Here is a 25,349-nt window from a genome sequence, read left to right as displayed (position 1 = left end):
ATGAATCTTGCTACTTGTATCAGTCGTGATCCCCTCCAGACACAATACCAGTATTATCAGCCAGGGGATCTGAGCATTGGTGCCATCACTACTCAGTTCTTCTCCCTTTCTGACACTGTTTCATTCAAGGAGCACCCCAAAGCCAAGCTTGTGGATGAGCCTCTGTAAGAACATTTGACATTTGTTTCACAACACGCAATATGCTGCAGTATAATCACAAATATAGCCAAAAGGATTTTCCAAAAAGGAACTGTTTAACTTTGTATATTAGAAAGTATTGTGTTGTAGTGTGAATCATGGTTCACAAAAATGTATACACTTTTCTTTTTTCCTCCAGGATGTACTTGTTGAGAATTATTTTGTTCCTTTTTAAATGTTTCTAAATTATATTTCATTTCCATCATGCTATATACATCCCACTTTTCTACCTCCTCTTTCCTCTTCTTCCATTTTCACCTTAAAATGGCACATACTTTTCACTCAGATTTCCAAACTTAGTGGGCTTCCACACCAGAAATAAGGATATGGCGTTTGGGCCTCTTCAGCCTAGAAAAGAGACGCCTGAGGGGGGACATGATTGAGACATACAAAATTATGCAGGGGATGGACAGAGTGGATAGGGAGACGCTCTTTACACTCTCACATAACACCAGAACCAGGGGACATCCACTAAAATTGAGTGTTGGGAGGGTTAAAAGAAAATATTTCTTTACTCAGCGTGTGGTTGGTCTGTGGAACTCCTTGCCGCAGGATGTGGTGATGGCATCTGGCCTGGATGCCTTTAAAAGGGGATAGGAAAAGTTTCTGGAGGAAAAATCCATTATGGGATACAAGCCATGATGTGTATGCGCAACCTCCTGATTTTAGAAATGGGTTATGTCAGAATGCCAGATGCAAGGGAGGGCACCAGGATGAGGTCTCTTGTTATCTGGTGTGCTCCCTGGGACATTTGGTGGGCCACTGTGAGATACAGGAAGCTGGACTAGATGGGCCTATGGCCTGATCCAATGGCGCTGTTCTTATGTTCTTATGATAGTTTTGATGTGAAACATGATATGATGGCATAAATGTGACCTAGGAAGATGGTGCTTATGAGAGATCAGAAGGAGCTAAAAAGTAGCCACTATATGACTGAATGCATCCCTCTTATGAATCAACACAAGTCTTTTCCTGTAGTGCAGTATCAAAGAACTACCAGCATGTGCTGTCCTTGGTGTTTGCTGTGAAGGAGATCAATGAGAACCCAGAGATCTTACCCAACATCTCCTTGGGGTTCCACATCTATGACAGCCACTTTGATGCTAGGATGACTTATCAGAACACCTTGAATCTTCTCTTTAACAAGAATCAAACTGTGCTCAACTACAACTGTGATGGTCAGAAGAAGCCAGTAGCTGTCATTGGGAGCCTGGATTCTGAAATCTCCCTCTATATGGCCAGTATCTTAGGTGTCTACAAGATTCCACAGGTATGCTGATGTATGGTCCAAATGTCCCTACTTACCAGGGGTAGTTCCTATTTCATGAAACTTTTCTTTGGGAGAACACTATCCCTTCGTTGTCCCTATTGGAGAAACCTTGCAGATACATTTATCAAATTTGTTTTGTGTATTATTCAGTATTTCAGCACTCGTTCCTGTATCGCTGGATGTTACATTATCTTATGGGTGTGGGGTGATATTTATCATGACACTAGTGCCCTTACTTGTATATACACATGAAAAGCACCCCGCTGGAAAATACAATACTGATTCTAGCTGCCAGGATAATTAATTAAAAAACAAAACAAAAACCACAAAATCTCTTAAGATCTGAAAATGGCATCATAAAATCAGGAATATAATGATTAGAAGTAAAAAAAAAAAAATTAAAAAGCAAGCAGCAATCATTCCTTTTCAATCTTGCCATATAAAGGTAATGCATTTGTAAACTGGAATACTTTAATAATTCGTGGGGGGAAAAATTATACAAAATACATCAGTATTAATAATCTTTTGCTATAGTCTTGTCCAGGGGTGTCCAAACATTTTGGCAGGAGGGCCACATCATCTCTCTGACACTGTGTTGGGAGCCAGGGGGAAAAAAAGAATTAACTTACATTTCAAATTTGAATAAATTTACATAAATGAATTTATTAGAGATGGAACTTTTATGAATGAATGAAGGTCTAGCAGTAGCTGAAGGCATTTAAAAGGTCTTGCACAAAGCAAGAATGGCCTTTCGTTCACTGCTGCTGCTGCATCACAGACATGAAACAGCAAGTAGTGGAGGGAGCCCTCATCCCAGAGCTCAGGTGAGAGGTTGAACAGTCTTCTTCATGCTGAGAGCAGTTGCACCGGGCCAGCATGGGCTCCAGCAAGTCTCTGGAGGGCCAGAGGCTCATTGGAGACTGGGGGCTCCCTGAGGGCCGGGTTGAGAGCCTCCGAGGGCCACAAGTGGCCCCGGGCTGGAGTTTGAGCACCCCTGGTCTTGTCTAAACCCTATCCCCCTAGGTAGAATGGTAGAACGGAAGAGGGAGAAAGCATCTGGGCCCCAGACTCATTCCATGTCATAGTGAATAGGAACAATCTCATCCCTGGTCACTCTGTGGGATATGGATCTGGGCAAGAAAGTGTGATTGCTGGGGAGATTAAAGTTCCAATGTCACTCACCCAACAAATTCAAAGTGGGAAAGCAGCAAGCTCCAACCCACAGAAGAGGTAAGATGTAGGTTTAGTTGTTCCATTTTCAGTTATTGTTTGCAAGTTATCGTGATTATAATATTTCTGTTAATCTAATCAAACAGCAAGGAAGGGAAGAAAAGATAGATAAAAACTTGAAGGAAGGAGATGGAACATTTGTTGATGTAATGACTAACATACCTCCAAAGCAATATTGCCTTAACTATATCTCACCTCATGCCATATGAGAAAGCTCAAGAATATTTCTCAGGGTATATGCCTGTATTTTGCATTAGCCAATATATCAGATTTTGAAAGTGTGAGTGTATCAGAGTGCATTAGAAACCCAAGTCCCTGGTTGGATAAGAAGCTCAAAGGCAAGACCTCCAACTATCTGATTTCATATGAGCCTTCTGAAATTAAAATGCAGAGAAATCCCATTTAAACTACCACAATTTCTCTGGAGAATGGTTGAGATACAAAATGATTGATATATGATTGATACCATCATCATGAATATGATTGATACCATCATAATGAAGCAAGTTGTCAACTATCCAAACACTAATAATTCCTCCCTTGAACTAATTCATGGACCTGGGATAAAATCATCCCTTGTTTTTGCCTCTGGTATTTGAACTCCAGAAACTAATGTTACAGTCCCACAGTTCTGGTTATGTATGCCTGTCATCTACTAATTCACTTTGCCTTCTGAGACTAAACTGGAGAGAAAACTCATAGGGTGTAAATCACAAGAAGTTCCTCAAAATATGATTGGGATATGAGAGTGCTCGACTGAATTAGCAGTATAATTAAGCGTTTGACTCTCAAAAAATTGTTCATGTGCACTGAAATCATCATAACTCACTTCTCCTTGCTTAGGTCACTTATTGCTCGTTTGCTCCAACAGTGAGTGAGATAAGTCACCTCTCTAAACTCTACCGCATGGTTCCCAATGAAGAATATCAGTACACCGGCATTGTGAAGCTTCTCCTGCATTTCCAGTGGAAGTGGGTTGGGATCATTATACAGAGAGATGAGAAAGGAGAAAGGTTTGGGGAGACCTTGGCACACATGTTTTCTCAGAGTGGCATCTGTGCAGCCTTCATTGAGAAACTACCAGTCCAGGACAACATTTCTGAAATTTTCAATCTCCTAGATCCCCTTTTGAACATGACCATTGCTCATAGTCAGATGCATGTCCATGTATATGTGGTACGCACTGCCATTCATTCCATGATAGTTTTGCAAATGGTGTTGAATATGGTAGAACTGGAAACGATGGCACCCATAAACAAGGTGTGGGTGATGACAGCCCACTGGGATTTCTCATCGGTAACATTTCAAAGAGATATGCATATACACGTGTTCCATGGGGGCTTATCCTTTGCAATTCAGTCCAACGAAGTACAGAAGTTCCCACGTTTCCTTCAAACCTTGTATCCTTATTCTGACACAGATGGCTTTATCAAGGACTTCTGGGAACAAGCATTCAACTGTTTGTTTCTAGACACTGGTGTGGATAAGGAGGACAAGGAAAGCTGCACTGGGAAGGAGAAACTGGAGAGCCTCCCAGGCCCTTATTTTGAAATGAGTATGACTGGCCAAAGCTACAGCATCTACAATGCCGTCTATGCTGTGGCACATGCTCTAGATGCCATGCATTCATCCAAAACAAAACATAGGGTGATGCCAAGAGAAGAGAATCCAGTGCTTCCTATGAGAGAAAAAGGCCAGGTAACGAAAAGTCTCTTATCTGAGCACACTCTCCCATGCCCAGGGACTAGAGAACAAAGAGGTGGTTGTAATAGCTTCTGTCCATCTTTCCACACGTGGGCATCTTGCATGGGCAGGGATGGATCAAATCCTTAGTTCCGACCATGTTGCAGGGTGTGCTTACTTCTGAAAGCAGAAATAGGAGATAAGAATGCACAGCCATTTTGCGACATGTAATTTGCCTTTTCTGCTGACTTCTCAAACACAGTTCCCTGCCCCATACCGTGCATTTCTACTTGGAAGTAAATTCTACTGAGTTTAATGGTCTTACTCCTAGGTAAGAATTTCAACCTCAGATTACTAACAACTTGTGTGTGTGTGCGTGTGTGTGTGTGTGTGTGTGTGTGTGTGTGTGTGTGTGTGTGTGTGTGTGTGTATTTTAATATACTCATCTATGGCCCAGTTTTCTTTTGCTTACCTCTTTGGTGGCTGCCTGCTCCCATTTGGGAATCCTCAGATCTAAACCAGCCTATGGGGCTGGGTTCCAGCCAGAGGGTTAGGGTCCAGCAGATGTTAGTGTCACCAAGATCCACCCTGTTCTGTACTAACCAATCCCAAACCCCCAAAGCCCTGCTCACCATCTGTGCCTCCACCACCAGAAGCTGGCTGCACTTGCTGACATCAAAGCCTTCTGATGGTGCAAGGTCCAGAGATGCTGCCATGATGACAGCCCACAAAATATACTAGAAGACCTCACAGTTCACTAGCATATAATGCACATAGGGTTGGTCTGCTAAAGTATTAGACTGTTTCAGAAGATCTCTAGACAGGAGCAAGTGTGTGACTGGTTGCAATGGAAGGAAATATCCCTAGAAATGGGAAACCAGGTCACTTCTGAACATGTAAAAAAAACAGTGGGCCTCCTTCCTAGTCCAAAACCAATCGCTGGAAACACACATTAGCAGGTAGAGGGAAGTGCACAAATGAACAAAAGGTGAAGAACCTGACCCCGAGCCTCCCACGTCTCCCTACTAAATTGTTTGGTCAAACAGGTGCCTGCTCCACATGGTGGATAGGGGTTTGGCTAGATCAGTGATTTTCAACCTTTTTCCATCTCACTGCACACTGACAAGGCACTAAAATGGTCAAGGCACACCACCAGGTTTTTGACAATTGACAAGGCACACCGTGCTGCCAGTGGGGGCTCACATCTCCCATTGGCCCTATTAATAAATGACCTTCCACCAAATTCCTGTGGCACACCTGTGGACCACTCGTGGCACACTGGTGTGCCACGGCACAGTGGTTGAAAATGGCTGGGCTAGATCATCCCGCACATGAGAAGGGTGCACGACAGTAATTTGGCATAATCTGGTTTTTGTATTTTTTTTCCCATTTGTCATTCCAGCTTCACCCTTTTCTGAGGAGCATCTCATTTAATAACTCTGCTGGGGACCAGGTCTCTTTTGATGAGAAGGGGGAATGGGCAACTGGATTTGATATTATCAACTGGATTACTTTCCCAAACAAATCTTTCAAAAAAGTCAAAGTAGGACGGATGGATCCCCAGTTACCACCAGGCAGAGATTTCGTCATCAATCAGACAATCATTACGTGGCACAGCAATTTTAACCAGGTGGGACATTTCTGAAGTTTTTAGAGTAAAATGGGGTACCTGTTCATCTTCCACTCCTTGAAGAGTCAGTTTTAAGTGCTGTTCACATGTAAGGCGGTAAACAAGAACACAATACCTGTACTTGAAACAACTGCATGTAGCTGAGTATATATTTCTACATGAATGACTGACTCTGAGCTCATTTTGAGAGATCTACAGATGGTTGTACCTGCATTGAATGGAACGTGCGAATACTTGTTCCCAGGACAGATTAACACGGATTGCAGCAAGGTACCCAAATGTACACAGGCGCAGTGTGACATGTGACTAGCCCTCTGGAGATCCCAGAGAATGTGTCCAAAAGCGGGTGGTGGGGGATGTCCTTGCTTCAGCTCAAAAGCCTCTTGCATCCAAAATAAAAAGAGGAGTATAAGAAAACTGAACGCAGTGGTTTTTCTCCTTCTTTATGGATATTCTTTATCTCAGGTCGTGCCCCTTGCTGTATGTAATGAGCAATGCCGGCCAGGATACAGGAGGCAAAAGAAAGAGGGGGAGCCCTTTTGCTGCTATGATTGTGTCCCATGTCCAGAAGGGAAGGTTTCCAGACAGAACGGTAGGAGGCACCATATTGAAAAATAGATTGAAAGAAATACATAAGTTATCACAAATCTCACCACAGCTTATTATAGGGCGCAATCCTAACCCCTTATGCCAGTGCTTTCCAGCACTGACATAAGGGCAATGCAGCTCTGAGGTAAGGAAACAAACATTCCTTTACTTTGAGGAGGCCTCCATGAGTGACACCCAACTGCAGGATGCAGCACATGCCCCATTGGCACCGCTATGCCAGTGCTGGAAAGTACTAACATAAGGGGATAGGATTGCTCCCTTACTGAATTTAAAGGGCAGAAGTGCGAGTGGTCGAGACAAGACAGGTTCAAGTCCACTTAAGGGGCTTGCTCTATCTCACCATTGGCATGTTTGGCCAGAAAACATCCAAAAGAAGAGTGTGGGATGAAGTCTACAATCCACACTGACTACTCGAAAACACTGCCCTCTAAGCACTCAACCACAGAAAGACAGAAGCAAAGATAACTCCTTCCAGCATTTAAAATCCTGAAGCTCCAAGACAGGCAGTGCCTGGGAGGTTGCACCTAATCAGAGGAAGCACTGCTTGGGCCACTCTTTGGACTTGCATGACACACAGGGCACCAATTGCATTGGCCTGTCCATCTAGCTACATCCATATACACCTCATGTTCTTTGCATAATCTCTGGCACCTGCTTCCTGGTGACATCAGCTGTCATTAAGCTACCCTCCCTGTCCCCTTCTAACTGTGTCTGCCACGTCTCCTTTCTCCATAGCTTCCATTACCAAGTCTCCATGAGGGTGCTCAAAATATGAACAGTAACAGTCTGAAAAAGACCTCAGATGAAAATACTCATCCGTGTTGTAAGTTCTTTGACAATATTTGAAGTCTGCTATGAGAACTTTCTTGATCAAGGATAATGCACGTGTTCTATGAAAATATTTCAAACTTGTACGTTATCCTTGGTCAAGAAAGTTCTCAAAGTAGACCTCAAAGCATGGTTTGTATCATGAACTAAAACATATTTCTTTTAAAGATATGGATGACTGTTTTAACTGCCCAGAAGATCAGTACCCAAACAAGGAGAGAGATCAATGTCTTCCCAAGAAGTTAAACTTCCTCTCATACAATGAACCTTTGGGCATCAGTTGGGCTGTTTTGGCTCTGTCCCTCTCTCTCACCACGGCCTTGGTTCTGGGAATCTTCATCAAGCACCGGAACACTCCCATCGTCAAAGCCAATAACCGGAACCTCACCTACTGCCTGCTTGTCTCCCTCTTCCTCTGCTTCCTCTGCTCCCTGCTGTTCATTGGCCGTCCTTCCATCCTGACCTGTCAGCTACGACAAACTGCTTTTGGTATCATTTTCTCAGTGGCTGTTTCATCAGTCTTGGCCAAGACCATCACTGTGGTTCTGGCTTTCAGGGCCACCAAGCCAGACTCCAAGATGAGGAGATGGGTGGGGAGTAGATTTGCAAACTCCATTGTCCTCTGCTGTTCATGCATTCAAGCAGGGATTTCCATGGTATGGCTTGGCACAGATCCTCCATTCCCAGATCTTGACATGCACTCTCTTCCTGAAGAAATCATAGTGGAATGCAATGAAGGATCAAGCAATATGTTTTACTGTGTTCTGGGATACCTGGGAATTCTGGCCCTTGTCAGCTTCATTGTGGCTTTCTTTGCTCGGAAGTTGCCTGACTCCTTTAATGAGGCCAAGTTCATCACTTTCAGCATGCTGGCCTTTTGCAGTGTGTGGCTGTCTTTTGTGCCAGCTTATCTAAGCACCAAAGGGAAATACATGGTGGCTGCAGAGGTCTTCTCCATCTTGGCCTCCAGTGCCGGCTTGTTGGCTTGCATCTTTTTCCCCAAAGTGTATATAATCATCTTAAGACCTGAACTGAACTGTAAGGAGCATTTGATAAGGGGCAAGTGTATATAATTGTTTTGAGACCTGAACTGAACTGTAAGGAGTACCTGATCAGGAACAGTAAATAAAAATCTAATGTCTCAATTGTAGTGCTGTTTAAGAAGAGCCGAATCGTCTTCATTTCTTATGGTTTTCCTATCCATGAACTGTTTTAGGACAGTTGTGAATGTGAATGCCAAAGAATTAATGTGGACATTTATTCTGGTGTTCCATATTTAAGAACTTTTACTCAGTGTCGCCCTTCTTCATTCCTTTCTTAAAATATGGATTCAGTAGTTTATTTAGGTAGGATTAATAGTGTTATTTGTGGCACAAACCCCCTTGACTGTGGGCGAAGAATGCCATGCATGGAGGTGTCGTTCAGATTGTGATGAAGATGGAGACCTTGGTTCATGAAGGTCTTGTCAAGGTGAGGCTAGCAATAGGATCACTCATAGTATTAACATTTCTGAAGGTCAACTTGAAGAGTTCCATTTGATCTCAGAGATAATGTGGAAATGAAAAGAAGGTTCCAGCTAAAGGGGTGTAGAGTTGGCTGGCTATTAGGGTGTTTGTGTTCTGGACTATTTTGCCTTGGTCAAATGCATCCTGGTCCCAGAATATTTGTGTCTGATGGTTTCTAGGTTTGTTTGTTTGTTTGTTTTTTTGGCATTCCAGTCATTTGCATCCCATTATAACGGGGACAAGAAACTCTATATTGTATACCCTAAGCCTCTTACCCTGTCTTGAACCCTAACCATAGACCTACCTCTGTGTTTTCTAAAAAAGTTCATCTAATATAAATATACACAGAAAGAAGGGATACAAACGTCCAATACCGGGGCACATTTGTGCAAAATGTTTGGGGACAAGTGGGGAGATTGGTTTGTGCGTGTGACCCCCAATGTCAACTTGTGCAATGTAAATCAAGCTTCATAAGAATTCAGTGCAGTATGAACCTCAATAGGCATGGAAATCCTTATCTTGTCCATGTACAATCTTCTGTAATTCTTCTGCTGCCCCATGTGCTATAGGAAGCATCATTCTCTGGGGAGGCAAACATAATACTTTGGGAAGGTAATTACCTCATTGTACTGTTACTCACTCTCTTGCTTTCCATAGCCCAAATGAGTAATTCTTATGGAAAATAGCCTCTTTGCAGAGGAGAACAGGAGAGACGAACTGAGAGCATCCTGGGATGATATCAATAGCAAGGTGGTAATGTTTGCTTTAAGGTTACAGAGCGGTGTTTAGTTCAGTTTAGCAGCAGATGACTTGTACTGATGATGCAATTCTGTAACCTGCTTGATGGAGATAGCGGAAATGGAAAAGGTGCAAAAGAAAATGACTAACCTGATTACCGGGCTGGGGCACCTTCCTTATGAGGAAAGACTATGGCGTTTGGGCCTCTTCAGCCTAGAAAAAAGACACCCGAGGGGGGACATGATTGAGACATACAATATTATGCAGGGGATGGACAGAGTGGATAGAGAGATGCTCTTTACACACTCACACAACACCAGAACCAGGGGACATTCACTAAAATTGAGTGTTGGGAGAGTTAGGACAGACAAAAGAAAATATTTCTTTACTCAGCGTGTGGTTGGTCTGTGGAACTCCTTGCCACAGGATGTGGTGATGGAATCTGGCCTGGATGCCTTTAAAAAGGGATTGGACAAGTTTCTGGAGGAAAAATCCATTACGGGTTACAAGCCATGATGTGTATGTGCAACCTCCTGATTTTAGAAATGGGTTATGTCAGAATGCTAGATGCAAGGGAGGGCACCAGGATGAGGTCTCTTATTATCTGGTGTGCTCCCTGGGGTATTTGGTGGGCCGCTGTGAGATACAGGAAGCTGGACTAGATGGGCCTAATCCTGATCCAGTGGGGCTGTTCTTATGTTCTTATGAGATGGACAGAAGGGATTCTGTTACATGCAGAAAAATGACATCATTATCCTTGAGGCTACAACTCCTGGAATAGCTCTTACTGCCGCCAACTATGTGCAAGATGAATTCTGCTTTGTGTACCGTGGTAATGATCCCCTCCAGACATGAATACCAGTATTACCAGCCAGGGGACCACATCACTGGTGTGATCACTTCCCTGCTCTTCTCCCATTCTTATTCTGAGTCCTTGAAAAAGCACCCCAAATCCAAGCTCACTGATGCACCTCTGCATAGTCTTTTCATTATATACACTTCCTTTATCATCAGTAATAGCAGCAACTGTTACCCTGCACATGCCTGGACTCATCTGATCTCAGAAGCTAAGCAGGGTCAGGTCTGGTTAGTACTTAGATAGGAGTGTTGGCAACCTTCAGTCTTGAAAGACTCTGGTATCGCACTCTGAATGATGGTTCTGGAACAGCGTCAAGTGTGGCTGAAAAGGCCGATTCAGGAGTGACAATCCCTTCCGCACCGGGAGCAAGTGCAGTCTGTCCCTGGTCTGTCTCCCTGGCTATGGGCCTTCCTTCTTTGCTTCTTTGCCTCAGACTGTTGGCCAAGTGTCTCTTCAAACTGGGAAAGGCCATGCTGCACAGTCTGCCTCCAAGCAGGCCGCTCAGAGGCCAGGGTTTCCCACCTGTTGAGGTCCACTCGTAAGGCCTTCAGATCCCTCTTGCAGATGTCCTTGTATCGCAGCTGTGGTCTACTTGTAGGGCGCTTTCCTTGCACAAGTTCTCTATAGAGGAGAACCTTTGGGATCTGGCCATCATCCATTCTCACAACATGAACGAGCCAACGCAGGCGTCTCTGTTTCTGCAGTGCATACGAGGGTCGCCCAGAAAGTAATGCACCACATTTTTTTTCTCAGCCTACAGTAATGGTACGAATGCGAAACTTTAGATATACATTATTTGAATTTTCAGGAGTGCGCACACAAATTTTTGGTTTCTTCAGACAGATAGCATAGCTGCAGCAGTGTTTCAAAATGGCGTCTGTAAGTGATGTACGTTACAAGCAGCATGTCGTCATTGAATTTCTCACTGCGGAGAAAGAAACTGTTGGGAATATTCACAAACGTTTGTGTACAGTTTATGGAGAATCTGCAGTCGACAGAAGTACGGTTAGTCGCTGGGCACAGAGCGTGAGGCCATTAGAAGGCGGTTCGGCAGAGCTCCAAGATTTGCAGCGTTTGGGGCGGCCATCCACGGCTGTCACACCTGACAAGACGCAGCTTGCTGATGTGCTCATTCGCGAGGACCGACGCATAACGACTAGGCAGTTGGCGCTGAAGCTGTCAATCAGCAAAGGAAGTGTGGATGCAATCATCCGTGCTCTTGATTACTCAAAAGTGTGTGCACGATGGGTTCCGCGCTGTCTTACGGTGGCCCACAAATCTCTCAGAAAAAAACATTTCTTCTGAGTTGCTGAAACGTTTTGAAGATGAGGGGGAAGCATTCTTGTCCAGGATTGTGACAGGTGATGAAACCTGGGTTCACCATTTTGAGCCCGAAACAAAACGACAGTCGATGGAATGGTGTCATCCTCAATCTCCACAGAAGAAAAATTTCAAAGCAACTGCTTCCGCCGGTAAGGTCATGATCACTGTGTTTTGGGACTGTGAGGGCGTCATACTCATTGATGTGATGCCAAGAGGCAGCACCATTAATTCTGAAGCTTATGTGAAGACATTAACCAAACTCAAGAAGCGCTTCCAGCGACTTCGGCGCCATAACAACCCAGGTGAATGTTTGATTCAACATGATAACGCTCGGCCTCACACAAGTGATGGCCAAATGGCTTCGTGACCAGAACAAGGAGAGGTACCGACAGGGCATACATGCCCTTGTGTCTCGCTGGAGGAAGGCCATAGAACTGGACGGAGATTACGTGGAAAAATAGGGAGTGTAGAAGAAACATCATTCTTTCTTGTGTGTAAGTTTCATTGTGTTCAATAAATAATTGTTGAAGAAAAAAAATGTGGTCGGGTGAGAGCTACAGTATCTATAATGCTGCTCATGCTGTAGCACATGCTCTGCATTCCATGTACTCTTCAATATCCAAGCACAGATTAAAGGGAAATGGAGGCACAGGGAATGTTTGGGAAGGTGGGAGTGACAGACAAACAAACCAGACAGGGGGCAGACAGCGGACACTTTCGGGGACTCCATGAGCACACCGTAAGCATTGCAGTGAGAGGGGCGGGACTGGAAGAGCTCTGCTCCGCTGGATCAAGAACACTGCATCAGACATCCTGTTCTGACATGGGACCTCTCAACTCTGTGCTGGCTATTTTGCAGGCACATACTTGGAACTCAGGAAACAGCGGTTTCCTTTTGGTGCTGCTACTCCTCTGGATGTCCAGCAGCTCAAGATTGGGCTCTAACCATGCAATCCTAACCCCTTATGTCAGTGCTTTCCAGCACTGGCACAGTGGTGCCAATGGAACATGTGCTGCATCCTGCAGTTGGGTGTCACTCATGGAGGCCTCCTCAAAGTCCGGGAATGTTTGTTCCCTTACCTCAGAGCTGCATTGCCCTTATGTCAGTGCTAGAAAGCACTGACGTAAGGGGTTAGGATTGCACCCTAAACCTCCTCCACCTGTTGATCACCTCCCACCCATCCAATAGGAAACATTAGGTCCTACATGTTTAGGTCACTTCATTTTCACACACACACACACACACACACACACACACCCCTTCTTCAGCCTTGCAGACATCTGGAAAAGTTTCTCAATGCAATCATCTGCCTGGTCATTATCGAAATCATTGCCTTTCATTAGAGAAGTCCCAGGGATGATCTGAAGCCACCTTCAAAATTCATAACAAAAACAGCTGAATCCACTTGAGAGCTGAGGATAAAATCTGCACTTCAGCTTTTGAAAAGCCAGCCACACGAGGCAGATGTAGGGTATTCACTGCATACAGCCAGGTGTCTGTCGCTTGAGTATGAAGACCTCATGTGAGATACTTGGCAGTGGGGATTCGCTCAGCCCCTCTACGGTCACTTCTCCTCATGACTGATGATTGTGTTCATAGTGCCTCGTGTATGGAAGTCACTGGAAGTTGGCTGAATGCTGTGGGGTTGAGGTTCAGACATGCTGCAGTTCAGATGGTCAAAAGTGCTGTTGCTACTGCTGCAGCTGCCTTACAGTGTCAGCAACAACTGCCACTCCAGGGGGCGTTGGCAGAAGAGCATTCATCAGTCTCCAGGCATTACTATTGGTGTCTTTGCCTCTCTCGCAATTCTTCACCAGAAAGATTTCACTTTTAAAGAAACTCCAGATGTGTCTTACCTGGAAGGAAAGTAAGTTGGGTTGTGGTTTTGATGTCTAGTAATTCTGATTAAAATCAGTGCTGTAAATATAGAAAAATTCCTTGGGATTACATACTTTGGGACTGGTGGCAATAGTGGGGGCTGTAGAGGTGGCATGGAGTGAGTTCAAGTTCACATAGACCAAAAGACCCCTGCACCTAGAGAACTAGAATGTCAAGGTGAACACTAGGCTAGAACTCTTTCAATGTGCCCTGCTCATTATTCTTGTGCGGAGTTTTTTTTGTAGGAAGGAACAGAACATTTGGTTATGTGAGCTGCAGCCAGTGCTCTAAAGTGGTTTTGCTAGTGGGTGTGCTTTTAAAGACATGTGGAACATGACCACACATGGAGGAAAGCTAATAGGCATGCAAGTTTGAGTGTGGTGGTCAATGGCACAACTTAGTGGAATGACACACAAGAGCTATGGGGCACAATGGTGATGGTGAAACAATAGATCACTTTTATTGTGGGGATAATAATGCAACAGCAAAAATGTGCAGTCAAAATAAAAAGCAATACAGTGTATCGGATATTTTTAACTGTTTTGAGCTCATCGCACACTGTCAAACAAAGCTGGTTTCTTAAAAGCCAGAAGAGTTTAAAATGGAGAAGGAAATTGATCAAAAGAGGCAAAATGGATACTTGATTAGAGAGACACACTGTCCAATCCCATCCCCTGCCACTCTAAAAGGTGGAGGTGCACATGGCATGCTCTGGGGGGAGCTTGAGATTTCTGGTGGTGCACACAGACAATCTACAGCCATTCACGCTGGTGGCTCCATTGCATAAGAACATAAGAACAGCCCCACTGGATCAGGGCATAGGCCCATCTAGTCCAGCTTCCTGTATCTCACAGCGGCCCACCAAATGCCCCAAGGAGCACACCAGATAACAAGAGACCTCATCCTGGTGCCCTCCCTTGCATCTGGCATTCTGACATAGCCCATTTCTAAACTTGTCCAATCCCCTTTTAAAGGCGTCCAGGCCAGTCGCCATCACCACATCCTGTGACAAAGAGTTCCACAGACCAACCACACGCTGAGTAAAGAAATATTTTCTTTTGTCTATTCTAACTCTCCTAACATTCAATTTTAGTGGATGTCCCCTGGTTCTGGTGTTATGTGAGAGTGTAAAGAGCATCTCTCTATCCACTCTGTCCACCCCCTGCATAATTTTGTATGTCTCAATCATGTCCCCCCTCAGGCGTCAATTTTCTAGGCTGAAGAGGCCCAAACGCCATAGCCTTTTCTCATAAGAAAGGTGCCCCAGCCCCGTAATCATCATAGTCACTCTCTTTTGCACCTTTTCCATTTCCACTATGTCTTTTTTGAGATGCGGGATTCCAGTGATGGAACAATAGCTCCATCAACAGAAGATGCCCATAGGATTAGGCCTTTGGGCTGCATGGCTGTTCACATTGACCTGAAAGTAAGCCCCATTGAACACAATGAGGAGACAAGCATATGGTGGCAAAGTAAAGAATCATAGAATCTTAGATCTGGAAAGGACCTAAAGGGTCATCTAGTCCAAACCCCTGCCTGTAAGTAGGAAATCCACTTAGAGCATCTTCAAAATAAATAAAAACCAGTTTTTAATGAAACAATCCCTGCACTATAAGGGGATTTGTTTGTCACTTTCTACCCTTGAAGGTCATCAAGGTATGAGCAAAGGGCTCTTCCATGACAGAAACAAAACACGCTACCTCTCAAGCCAGCCTTTCCTTCTCAGGAGTTGGGGAACTGAGGCTCCACTTTCCTCATTGATTTGTTCCAGGAGAAGAAACTTGTCATCCTGTTCAACCACCCATAGACTATGGGAAGATGAGTGGACACATCCAGTGGGCCAGGTGACCAGATCCCTTCTGATTTCTGTTCAGAAGGAATTAGTGTGATAGGGTTATATTATTTTCCACCTCTTTTTCTTGTTGAGCCATCAAAAGATGTTACCAGGAATTCCTTTCCTGTAACTGAGCATAGCGAGAGCTAGAAAGTTCATAAAAGCAGAGCCGCATGTGGGCCCATCAACCTGATTTTAAGCACAAGTAAGGGCTATGCAAAGAGCATGAAGCATTCCCATTCACCATACGGAATATGAACCAGAGCCGAAAACTGCATGATTGTCTCATTTCAGAATAATTCCAAAGTACTTCCATCGTTTCTTTGCTATGATGTTTGCCGGGTTACAAATCAAGAAAGATGTGAACCTCTTGACAAACAAGACATTGAATTTTCTATCGATTGAAAATGCTTACAATGCCAGGGGGTCCTGTTCTGGAACTATGAGTCTCCTTTTCACAGATCAGAGGCAACCCCTTAATTACGTCTGTAGCAAGGAAAAGAAGCTCATTGTCATCATTGGGGGGCTCATTCCTCAGAACTCGAAGGTGATGCCTCACATCTTAAATATCTACAGGATCCCACAGGTATGTGTGTTCCCTAATCTAGAGAGAGGTACAGCCACTAGGATTGGTAGGAGAGCAGACAATCTCAGCTACAACAAGTGAAGACAGAAGACTCTTCTCTGTCCATTTAGCACATAGTTGGAATCGAATGTTAATCAAGTGTTGTGTGAAAATGTCAAAACCTGATTAAGTTCTTTAAAAAACCACTTTAAGGAGGGAATAATTTGTACTGAATTAGCAGCAAATCTATGTGGGCAAAATATTTACTCCACTACCTTCCCTTGAGGAGGCCTCCATGAATGCCCCACACTGCAGGATGCAGTGCATAACACAATGACAGCTGAATTAAAGCTGGAAAGTTGGACAGGATTGGGCCCTGAGAGCACTATCCTATGCCTGTCTACTCAGAAGTAAGTCCCATGATAGTAAATGGAGCTTACTCCCAAGAAAGCGTGGACAGAATTGGAGCTTCAATGAATTATCCTAAGCCTCTTGGTCATCCAGCCCAAAACACTACACTCCAGAAAACGGAGACTTCCAAATTTTTCTTACAGGATCAAGTACAAAAAACTACTATATAACCTGCCAGGCATATGAGAGAGGACCTTTTTATTTAGGAATAATGGGAGATGTTTGTCTGCCCTAAAAAGCTCATTGTCTTTCCCCTTAGCTCAATTATGACTTCTTTGACTCTGCACTGAGTGACAGAACTCAGTTCCCTTCTCTCTACCAGATGGTCCCAAATGCAAGATCTCAGTACACTGGGATTGTTCGACTGATTAGACATTTCAAATGGAACTGGATTGGCCTCCTTGTTTCAGACAATGACACTGGAGAAATATTTCTGAGGACTCTCCTTCCCAGGTTCCTCCAGAACAATATTTGTGTGGCTTTTACGAAGTCTATTCTGGAAGCAAAGACACACGTGAATGAAAGCATACCCTTTTATGACCATCTATTAGGAATAGGATCTACTCTCTTTGCATCCAAAAGCAACGTGACTGTTGTTCATGGAGATTCACGATGTATGGAAAGTTTGCGATTGCTTCTAGTATCCTATGAAACTGTACAGCAATACCCAACAGAGAATGTTTGGATCATGACATCTCAGTGGGATTTTGCAACCGTATTTAACCCGCTTTTCTTCACACCCAAATCCTTCAATGGTACCTTGTCGTTCGCATTGCACACAAAGGATGTGCCAAGATATGAAAACTTCCTTAAGGAAATAAATCTGTATCGGTTTGTGTTTCCTTTCTCGTATAATTTCTGGTCAACTGCATTTCTGTGTTCATTCCCCACATTTAACTTTTATGTACCAGACTCAGGGAACTGCACTGGGGAGGAGAAGCTGAGCAGCCTCCCTAGTTCTATATTTGAATTGAAAATGTCCGGTGAGAGCTACAATATCTACAATGCTGCTCATGCCGTAGCACATGCTCTCCATTCCATGTACTCTTCAATACCCAAGCATAACTTAAAGGGAACTGGACGCACAGGAGATGTTTGGGCTGCTCAGCCATGGCAGGTAGGATTTTCCTGTAAGCCTCTACTGTGTAAGGTCACGGATGGACTTGGATCCACTCTTGCAGTGCAACTGGACTGAGCAAGAAGTGAGACAATATTTTCACTTTAGTTTGTCTAAGCCCAAGTCCTTTTTATTTGGAAAGGGACTGGCAGCCCAATCCTCTGCATGTCTTCTCAGCAGTAAGTCCCATTAGAGTCAATGGGGCTTACTTCCTGGAAAGTGTGGATAGGATTGGGTTGTTAATTGCCTCCAATGTCAGCCAAGTATTAACAGTTTTTAAGCTCATTATTAACAGTGAGGAACCCATTTGAGACAGGCTGTCTCTCAGTTCTGCTACTATGTTGATTACCTCTGAACTGAATGTCACAATGTTAGTATGTCTACGGTGGTTTAGCTCGTGGGAGGCAGTACCATGTGACACACTCAGGGACGGTGATACTATGAGTGGCCTAAACTGTGGATTCTTTTGTATTTTTGAATCATGCCATCATGATATATATCCTTCGACAAGTAACTTAATGCAAAATGTAATTAAACAAACCCTGTTATCTGTTTTCTGTCAAACATGATAGCCAAATAACAAGAAAAGGAAAACACAACTGTTTTGTGTAAAACAAAAAGTGGATTTCTTTAACTCAAAACTAACCAATGCGACTTAGTGTGCAATCCTAACCAACTTTCCAGCAGTGACTTAGCTGTGCCAATGTGGCGTGCACGGCATCCTGCAGTGGGGAAGCAGTCAAAGGGGCCTCTTCAACATGTGGGCATGTTTGTTACCTTACCTTGGGGCTGCATTGCAGCTAGGTCAGTGCTGGAAAGTTGGTTAGGATTGTGCCCTAATTGTTCAGAACAAATGAGGTGTGATAAAACAGCATGGAACCACTAAGTGTTAGTCTGAGTCAGCTCTAAATTCCATGGATCAGAACTCACACTAGAACTCCTATTCTTTTGTGTGTGTCATCAAGTTTGCCACTTGTTCTTTGTTGGTGACTGATTTGTTGGGTGACCGGTAATGTTGTATAGTAAAATAAATAAATAAATAAAGTTAATGGGGGTGACACTAATCCTAGTCATGTCACTAGTGGGACGTTTGGGTGGTGTTAGTCACTGACTGAGTTGAAGTTTGTTTGTCACTTTTAAGTTAGTCATTCTTAAAGTGGACCCCAGAAGCTGGTGGGGACAGGATCACAAAGAGGGGGACATGTGGGGGAGGGGATATCATTGGGGATGGAAAGTTTTTTATATTGGAAGAACATAAGAATATAAGAAAATAAGAACATAAGAACAGCCCCACTGGATCAGGCCATAGGCCCATCTAGTCCAGCTTCCTGTATCTCACAGCAGCCCACCAAATGCCCCAGGGAGCACACCAGATAACAAGAGACCTGCATCCTGGTGCCCTCCCTTTCATCTGGCATTCTGACATAGCCAATTTCTAAAATCAGGGGGTTGCACATACACATCATGGCTTGTAACCCATAATGGATTTTTCCTGCAGAAATTTGTCCAATCCCCTTTTGAAGGCATCTAGTCCAGATGCCATCACCACATCTTGTGGCAAAGAGTTCCACAGACCAACCACATGCTGAGTAATGAAATATTTTATTTTTTCTGCTCTAACTCTCCCAACACTCAATTTGAGTGGATGTCCCCTGGTTCTGGTGTTATGTGAGAATGTAAAGAGCATCTCTCTATCCACTCTGTACATCCCCTGCACAATTTGGTATGACTCAATCATGCCCCCCCTCTTTTCTAGGCTGAGGAGGCCCAAATGCCATAGCCTTTCCTCATAAGGAAGGTGCCCCAGCCCCGTAATCATCTTAGTCGCACTCTTTTGCACCTTTTCCATTTCCACTGTGTCTTTTTTGAGATGTGGCGACCAGAACTGGACACAATACTCCAGGTGTGGCCTTACCATCGATTTGTACAATGGCATTATAATATTACCCATTTTGTTCTCAATACCTTCTCTAATGATCCCAAGCACAGAATTGGCCTTCTTCACTGCCACCGCACATTGGGTCGACACTTTCATCGACCTGTCCACCACCACCCCAAGATCTCTCTCCTGATCTGTCACAGACAGCTCAGAACCCATCAGCCTATACGTGAAGTTTTGGTTTTTTGCCCCAATGTGCATGACTTTACACTTACTGACATTGAAATGCATCTGCCATTTTGCTGCCCATTCTGCCAGTCTGGAGAGATCCTCCTGGAGCTCCTCAGAATCACTTCTGGTCTTCACCACTCGGAAAAGTTTGGTGTTGTCTACAAACTTTGCCACCTCACTGCACACCCCTATTGCCAGGTCATTTATGAAGAGGCTGAAAAGCACTGGTCCCAGGACAGATACTTGGGGCACACCTCTTTTCACCTCCCTCCATTGTGAAAATTGCCATTTACCATTGAAAACATATTTAGTGTCTACGGGTTCTCCCGCATCCACGTCTGTTGATCTTTTCAACGAATTCTATAAGGTTTGTGAGGCAAGACTTACCCTTACAGAAGCCATGCTCTCTCAGCAAGGCCTATTCATCTATGTGTTTTGAGATCCTATCTTTGATGATGCATTCCACCATCTTACCTGGTAGAGATGTTAGGCTGACCGGCCTATAGTTTCCCGGGTCCCCCCTCTTTCCCTTTTTAAAGATAGGCGTGGCATTTGCCATCCTCCGATCTTCTGGCACTGTGGCCGTTTTAAGGGACAAGTTGCATATCTTAGTCAAGAGATCAGCAACTTCATTCTTCAATTCCTTAATAACTCTTGGGTGGATGCCATCAGGGCCCAGTGACTTATTGATCTTTAATTTATCAATGAGGTCTGAAACATCTTCTCTTTTAACCTCTATCTGACTTAATTCCTCCGTCAGGAGGGGCCATTCGGGCAGCGGTATCTGCCCAAGGTCTTCTGCTGTGAAGACAGATGCAAAGAACTCATTTAATTTCTCTGCCATCTCCAAGTCTCCTTTTATCTCCGCTTTCACTCCTTCACCATCCAGAGGGCCAACCGCTTATCTGGAGGGTTTCCTGCTTCTAACATATTTGAAGAAGCTTTTATTATTCCTCTTAATGTTGCTGGCCATGCATTCCTCATAGTCTCTCTTGGCCTCCCCTATCACCTTCTTACCGTCTATCACATCCCATCATGCTACCATTCCCAATTTCTTCTCCTACTCTGCCTTTGTCTTGTTGTTCTCTAACCTCCCCATCCTCATCCCATAGGGATGAGGAGCCCCAAACCAGATGCCCCTTGGCTCCTGTCGGCCATCCCCAGGGATCAGTTTAAAACTGCTCGGCCACCTTTTTAATGTTATGTGCCAGCAGTCTGGTTCCATTCTGGTTCAAGTGAAGCCCATCCCTCTTGTACAGGCCCTGCTTGTCCAAAAACGTTCCCCAGAGCCTAATGAAACTAAACTCCTACTCCCTACAACACTGTCTGGTCCACAGTGAAGGAAGGTGATGAGTTCCTTTTCATTTGGAAAGGGACTTAATTAAGAGGAGCAATAGACTGAAGGATTACTATTGGGGGTTATTAAATGAATTGTGAATTCTGGTGGAAATGGGGACTGGGAATAGGCGGAGGGAGTGAGAATAACTCTGAGAAAGTTTTACTATGTAAAGTTTATAATAATTGCAGAGAAAAAATGTTCTCACGGGTTTTGCTTGCATGCAGGGTCTTTCAGGTCACAAGGAATTCCTGCAGCTTGTTGACTAGGAGGAGGGGTTTCACGTTTATGTGGGGCATTAGGGACTTTGTGTGTTGTTGGTGACTGCCTTAGATGACTTTAAAAGTGGGTTCCAAACATTAATGGTGGACTACTGGTCTATTCGTGATGATTAACCATTCTGGCTACATTGAACCTCCAGGTGCAGGGGCAGGATATCACAGAGTACTAGGTGCAGAGACTTTCACTCCCTGCTTGTGGTGAAATGTTCAAGACCTTTATTTTCTGGCCTGGATTATTATTCCTTTCATGTCATGACTCCTACTGAAAATAATTTTGTCGTATACAGGGGGCGGTGTCAAAAATGTATGGGCCCCGCATGTCCAATGACCTAGCCATGCATCTGCAAGTATAATCACAGTCTCTGCATTGCCAGAAGGCCAAGATTCCAGTGATATCAGAAGAACTCCTGCTTCACAATTGACCCCAGTGTTTTATTTTTCTTGTCCTCTAATCAGCTTCACCACTTTCTGAGAAACGTTCGCTTCAACAATAACGCAGGCGAAGAAATATTCTTTGAAAATGGGGAACTTGCAACAGGTTTCGATATCGTCAACACAGTCACGTTCCTCAATCGCTCTTTCCGTAGTGTCAGGGTAGGAAAGATGGACCCCTGGGCTCCTGAAGGAGAAGAGTTTGCCATTAATGGAAGCGCCATTGTGTGGAAACAGAAGTTTGATCAGGTGGGAAGGATCTGAATGCATTTTCTGAGCTATAGTTCCATTGTTGTAGAAGAACTCAGAAGTACTCTTCAGCAGATGCCTGGGAATGCATATTCCTGTACATGATGCACTTACTCTGAAGCAAGCCCTATGGTATTCACTGGGTATTACTCTGGATCTGCCAGCCTTCTGTGATGATCATAACAGTGATGCAAGAGTAACACCTACAAATGTGACTGACTTGTTATAAGGTTTGTGCTTGTAGACTAGGATGAATAACATGGATAATATATGCCAAACTCTCACTTGTGCAGGCATATGTTATCCATGCTCTTTTGTCCCCTTGTTTGTCCATCTCTTTCTATGAATTTTCAGGCTGAATTGATTATGGTGATGAGAAGAGGTGGTATGTAAAGGAACTAAAGGAAAACATCTGGAGTCTGAAGGACTCTATATATAGAACAATATTGTAAAGACCCTCTTTGGAACTAACTAGGACAGCCCACCTATGTAAACCGTCTTGAGTAATATCGGATGAGTAAGGCCTTATATACATACAGGTGTGCACCACTAAATGCCAGGGATACCTCTTTTGCGATTTGGTCATTAAGTGAACATTCAGTCCAATCTATTGCCTTTGTTGTGTAAACAGACACCGCCTGCCAGACACTAGCTGGCTGCACAGGCTACTGGAGACAGATGGCCTCTTCTTTGCATTAAGAGCCTCTCTGTTGTGTAGACAGACACTCTGCTGCAGCTACGGGAGATGCGATTGCCTCCTTAAGAGCACCTGCATTGTGCTTTGACCACCGTCATATATGCGATCAGTCACTAAGTGAACCGTTGTTAAGTAGCGCATACCTGTATAGAGGTAAATCGATACCTATAAGAAGCCAGAGGAGCTCATAAGCTGAGTGTCATAACTGTAATCTCATGCAGAACAAACCAAACCAAACATCACAGCAATGAGACAATTGTGGATTTCCATGCTAACCCTTTCTCCTTTGGGGTTTTTTGAAGATGCCGCCCCGATCAACATGTACTGAGAGCTGCCATCCAGGACAGACAAAGGTGGCACGCCAGGGGGAGCAGATCTGTTGCTATGACTGTGCTCAGTGCTCTGAAGGGAGGATTTCCAGCCAGCTGGGTAAGTGAAGAAGGTGATGCTCCATCCAGTGGGTGTTCCAGAAGTTTGTAGAAATGAGCTGCTCAAAGGTCTTCCAGCCCAATCTTTTCTTTCCCAGCACTCAGAGGAACTGTGGCGTCCAGGAACTTTTGTCCCCTTCCCCTGAGGAATGTCTCAGGTCCCGCTATGGGGCTTCTCATGTTTGCTCCAGCTATTATGCTGGCACCGATGTGAGAACCTTCATGTCAAGCTATTAGGTCGGACACAGAGGATAGGATCTGGAGGAGGAGGCCTCCGCCACTCCCACACCCCTCCCACCCCATCTCTACCCCCATTCCCCCTTCCCCCACTCAGAACGCCATCCCAAAACCGAAAGGCCATCCCACTGCCTGGTGGTCCCACTTATCTCCACGCAGTCACATGGCATTCTTCATCCGGCACTACCTACTCCAAGGGTGCCATAGATGTGCTTTACAACATGTTTACAACACCCAGTGCCAGCACTGGAGCTCAGCACCGGTGCTATGAACCTTTAGGATTGTACCCTTAGGGCACAATCCTAAATTCATCATACTGATGCAGTCAGTAAAGCAACAATTCAGCAGAACATATGGCCCAGTCCAATGGGACTGTTATGACAGTGGGGAAAGTGTCTACTATTGCCAAAGGCCCAGTGATGGCGTGAAGCTGGTGCCACCACTGTGCCAAACCAAGCATCTGCTTCAAAGCAGCTGCAGATCCGGAACCACATTGCTGCAGATGCCAGTAATTCAGAAGTGGGGCATGTTTTGGATGAGGAGAGATCCGGCCAGGGAAGAGAGGAGGTGGATCCTGGTGGCAGCAACATGCACCAGGATCTAATCCTTGAACCTTTCCTCGGAATACTCCCTGACTCTCCTCGGAAGTGCATCAGCAAAATGGAGGAGGAGACCTACAGGTGACTGGGCAGCCTATACACAACTCTGCTGGCTGGCTATTTGCCCCCCATGACAGCACACACTTCCTAGGCACAGCACAGCTGACCTTTGGGCAAAGCCTGATGCCAGTTTTACTGAGGGTTGACATTCAAAGGATACCTGGATGTGTTACATACATGGATGGATGTAAAGGAGCATTTGAGTGAGTGATTTCTTTTGAATGTATTAATTAGCATACTTCATACTATGATTATACTGCACTGTTGCCATACAGCCTAAGGTGACACAGGCACACTTTGAACTGTTGAATCCCTGCATGTGTCTTTTAGATGCAGATCACTGCAGTGACTGCCCAGAGGACCAGCATCCAAGCGGGAACCAGGATCACTGTATCCCCAAAGCCATCACTTTTTTGTCCTATGAAGAGCCCTTGGGAATCGTTCTGGCTTCTTCTGCTCTGCTGCTCTCCACCATCACACTTGTGCTCGTGTGGAGCTTCATTCAGCACAGGAACACCCCCATTGTCAAAGCCAACAACTGGAACATCACCTGTGCCCTGCTGTTCTCCCTGCTGTGTTGCTTCCTCTGCACATTTCTGTTCATTGGCCAGCCCAGAAAGGCATCCTGCATTCTCCGGCAGACCTTGTTTGCCATCACCTTCACTGGGGCTGTTTCTTCAGTGTTGGCCAAAACCCTCACTGTGGTCCTGGCCTTCATGGCCACCAGACCAGCCAACAGGATGAGGAAATGGTTAGGGAAGAGATTGGCCATGTCCGTCATCGTGGTGTGTTGTCTGATTCAAACTGGCCTCTGTGCAGCGTGGCTGGCAGTGTCTCCCCCCTTCCCAGAGCTTGACGCGCACTCCCTGATAGGTCAGATCATAGTGCAGTGCAATGAAGGCTCAGTCTTCATGTTCTCCACTGTTCTGGGCTATATGGGATTTCTGGCCCTTGTCAGCTTTGTGGTGGCTTTTTTGGCCAGAAGACTGCCTGATACTTTCAATGAGGCCAAGCTGATCACCTTCAGCATGTTAGTCTTTTGCAGTGTTTGGGTGTCCTTTGTGCCAGCCTACCTGAGCACCAAGGGGAAATACATTGTGTCCGTGGAGGTCTTCTCCATCTTGGTCTCCAGTACTGGATTGCTGGGTTTCATCTTTCTCCCCAAATTCTTCATTATTGTGTTGAGGCCCCAGCTGAACACCAAGAAGAATTTAGTAAGGAAAAAGAATGTTGTTACCTGA

General features: G+C 44.7%; 1 protein-coding gene across 1 annotated transcript; it reads left to right on the top strand.

The window, feature by feature from the left end:
- On the top strand, positions 1–25,349 carry LOC136653723 (vomeronasal type-2 receptor 26-like). Its single transcript, XM_066630606.1, has 9 exons — positions 1–164; positions 1,177–1,468; positions 5,784–6,011; positions 6,477–6,603; positions 7,617–8,507; positions 16,048–16,172; positions 21,863–22,000; positions 23,087–23,105; positions 25,177–25,349. The coding sequence occupies exons 1-9, from the start codon at positions 1–3 to the stop codon at positions 25,347–25,349; spliced, it is 2,157 nt and encodes a 718-aa protein (XP_066486703.1).

Source organism: Tiliqua scincoides, chromosome 5, assembly GCF_035046505.1.
Source record: "Tiliqua scincoides isolate rTilSci1 chromosome 5, rTilSci1.hap2, whole genome shotgun sequence".
Classification (NCBI taxonomy): Eukaryota; Metazoa; Chordata; class Lepidosauria; order Squamata; family Scincidae; genus Tiliqua; species Tiliqua scincoides.
The sequence above is the reverse complement of the archived record's forward strand: the minus strand, read 5'-3'. Positions and strand labels throughout refer to the sequence as shown.

Excerpts from the sequence above, each read along its gene's own strand:
- LOC136653723 (XM_066630606.1), top strand. The coding sequence starts at position 1 with ATGAATCTTGCTACTTGTATCAGTCGTGATCCCCTCCAGACACAATAC. Across the intron at positions 6,604-7,616 it reads GAAGGTTTCCAGACAGAACG|ATATGGATGACTGTTTTAAC; the intron begins GTAGGAGGCACC and ends TTTCTTTTAAAG. Across the intron at positions 16,173-21,862 it reads ATATCTACAGGATCCCACAG|CTTCACCACTTTCTGAGAAA; the intron begins GTATGTGTGTTC and ends TCCTCTAATCAG.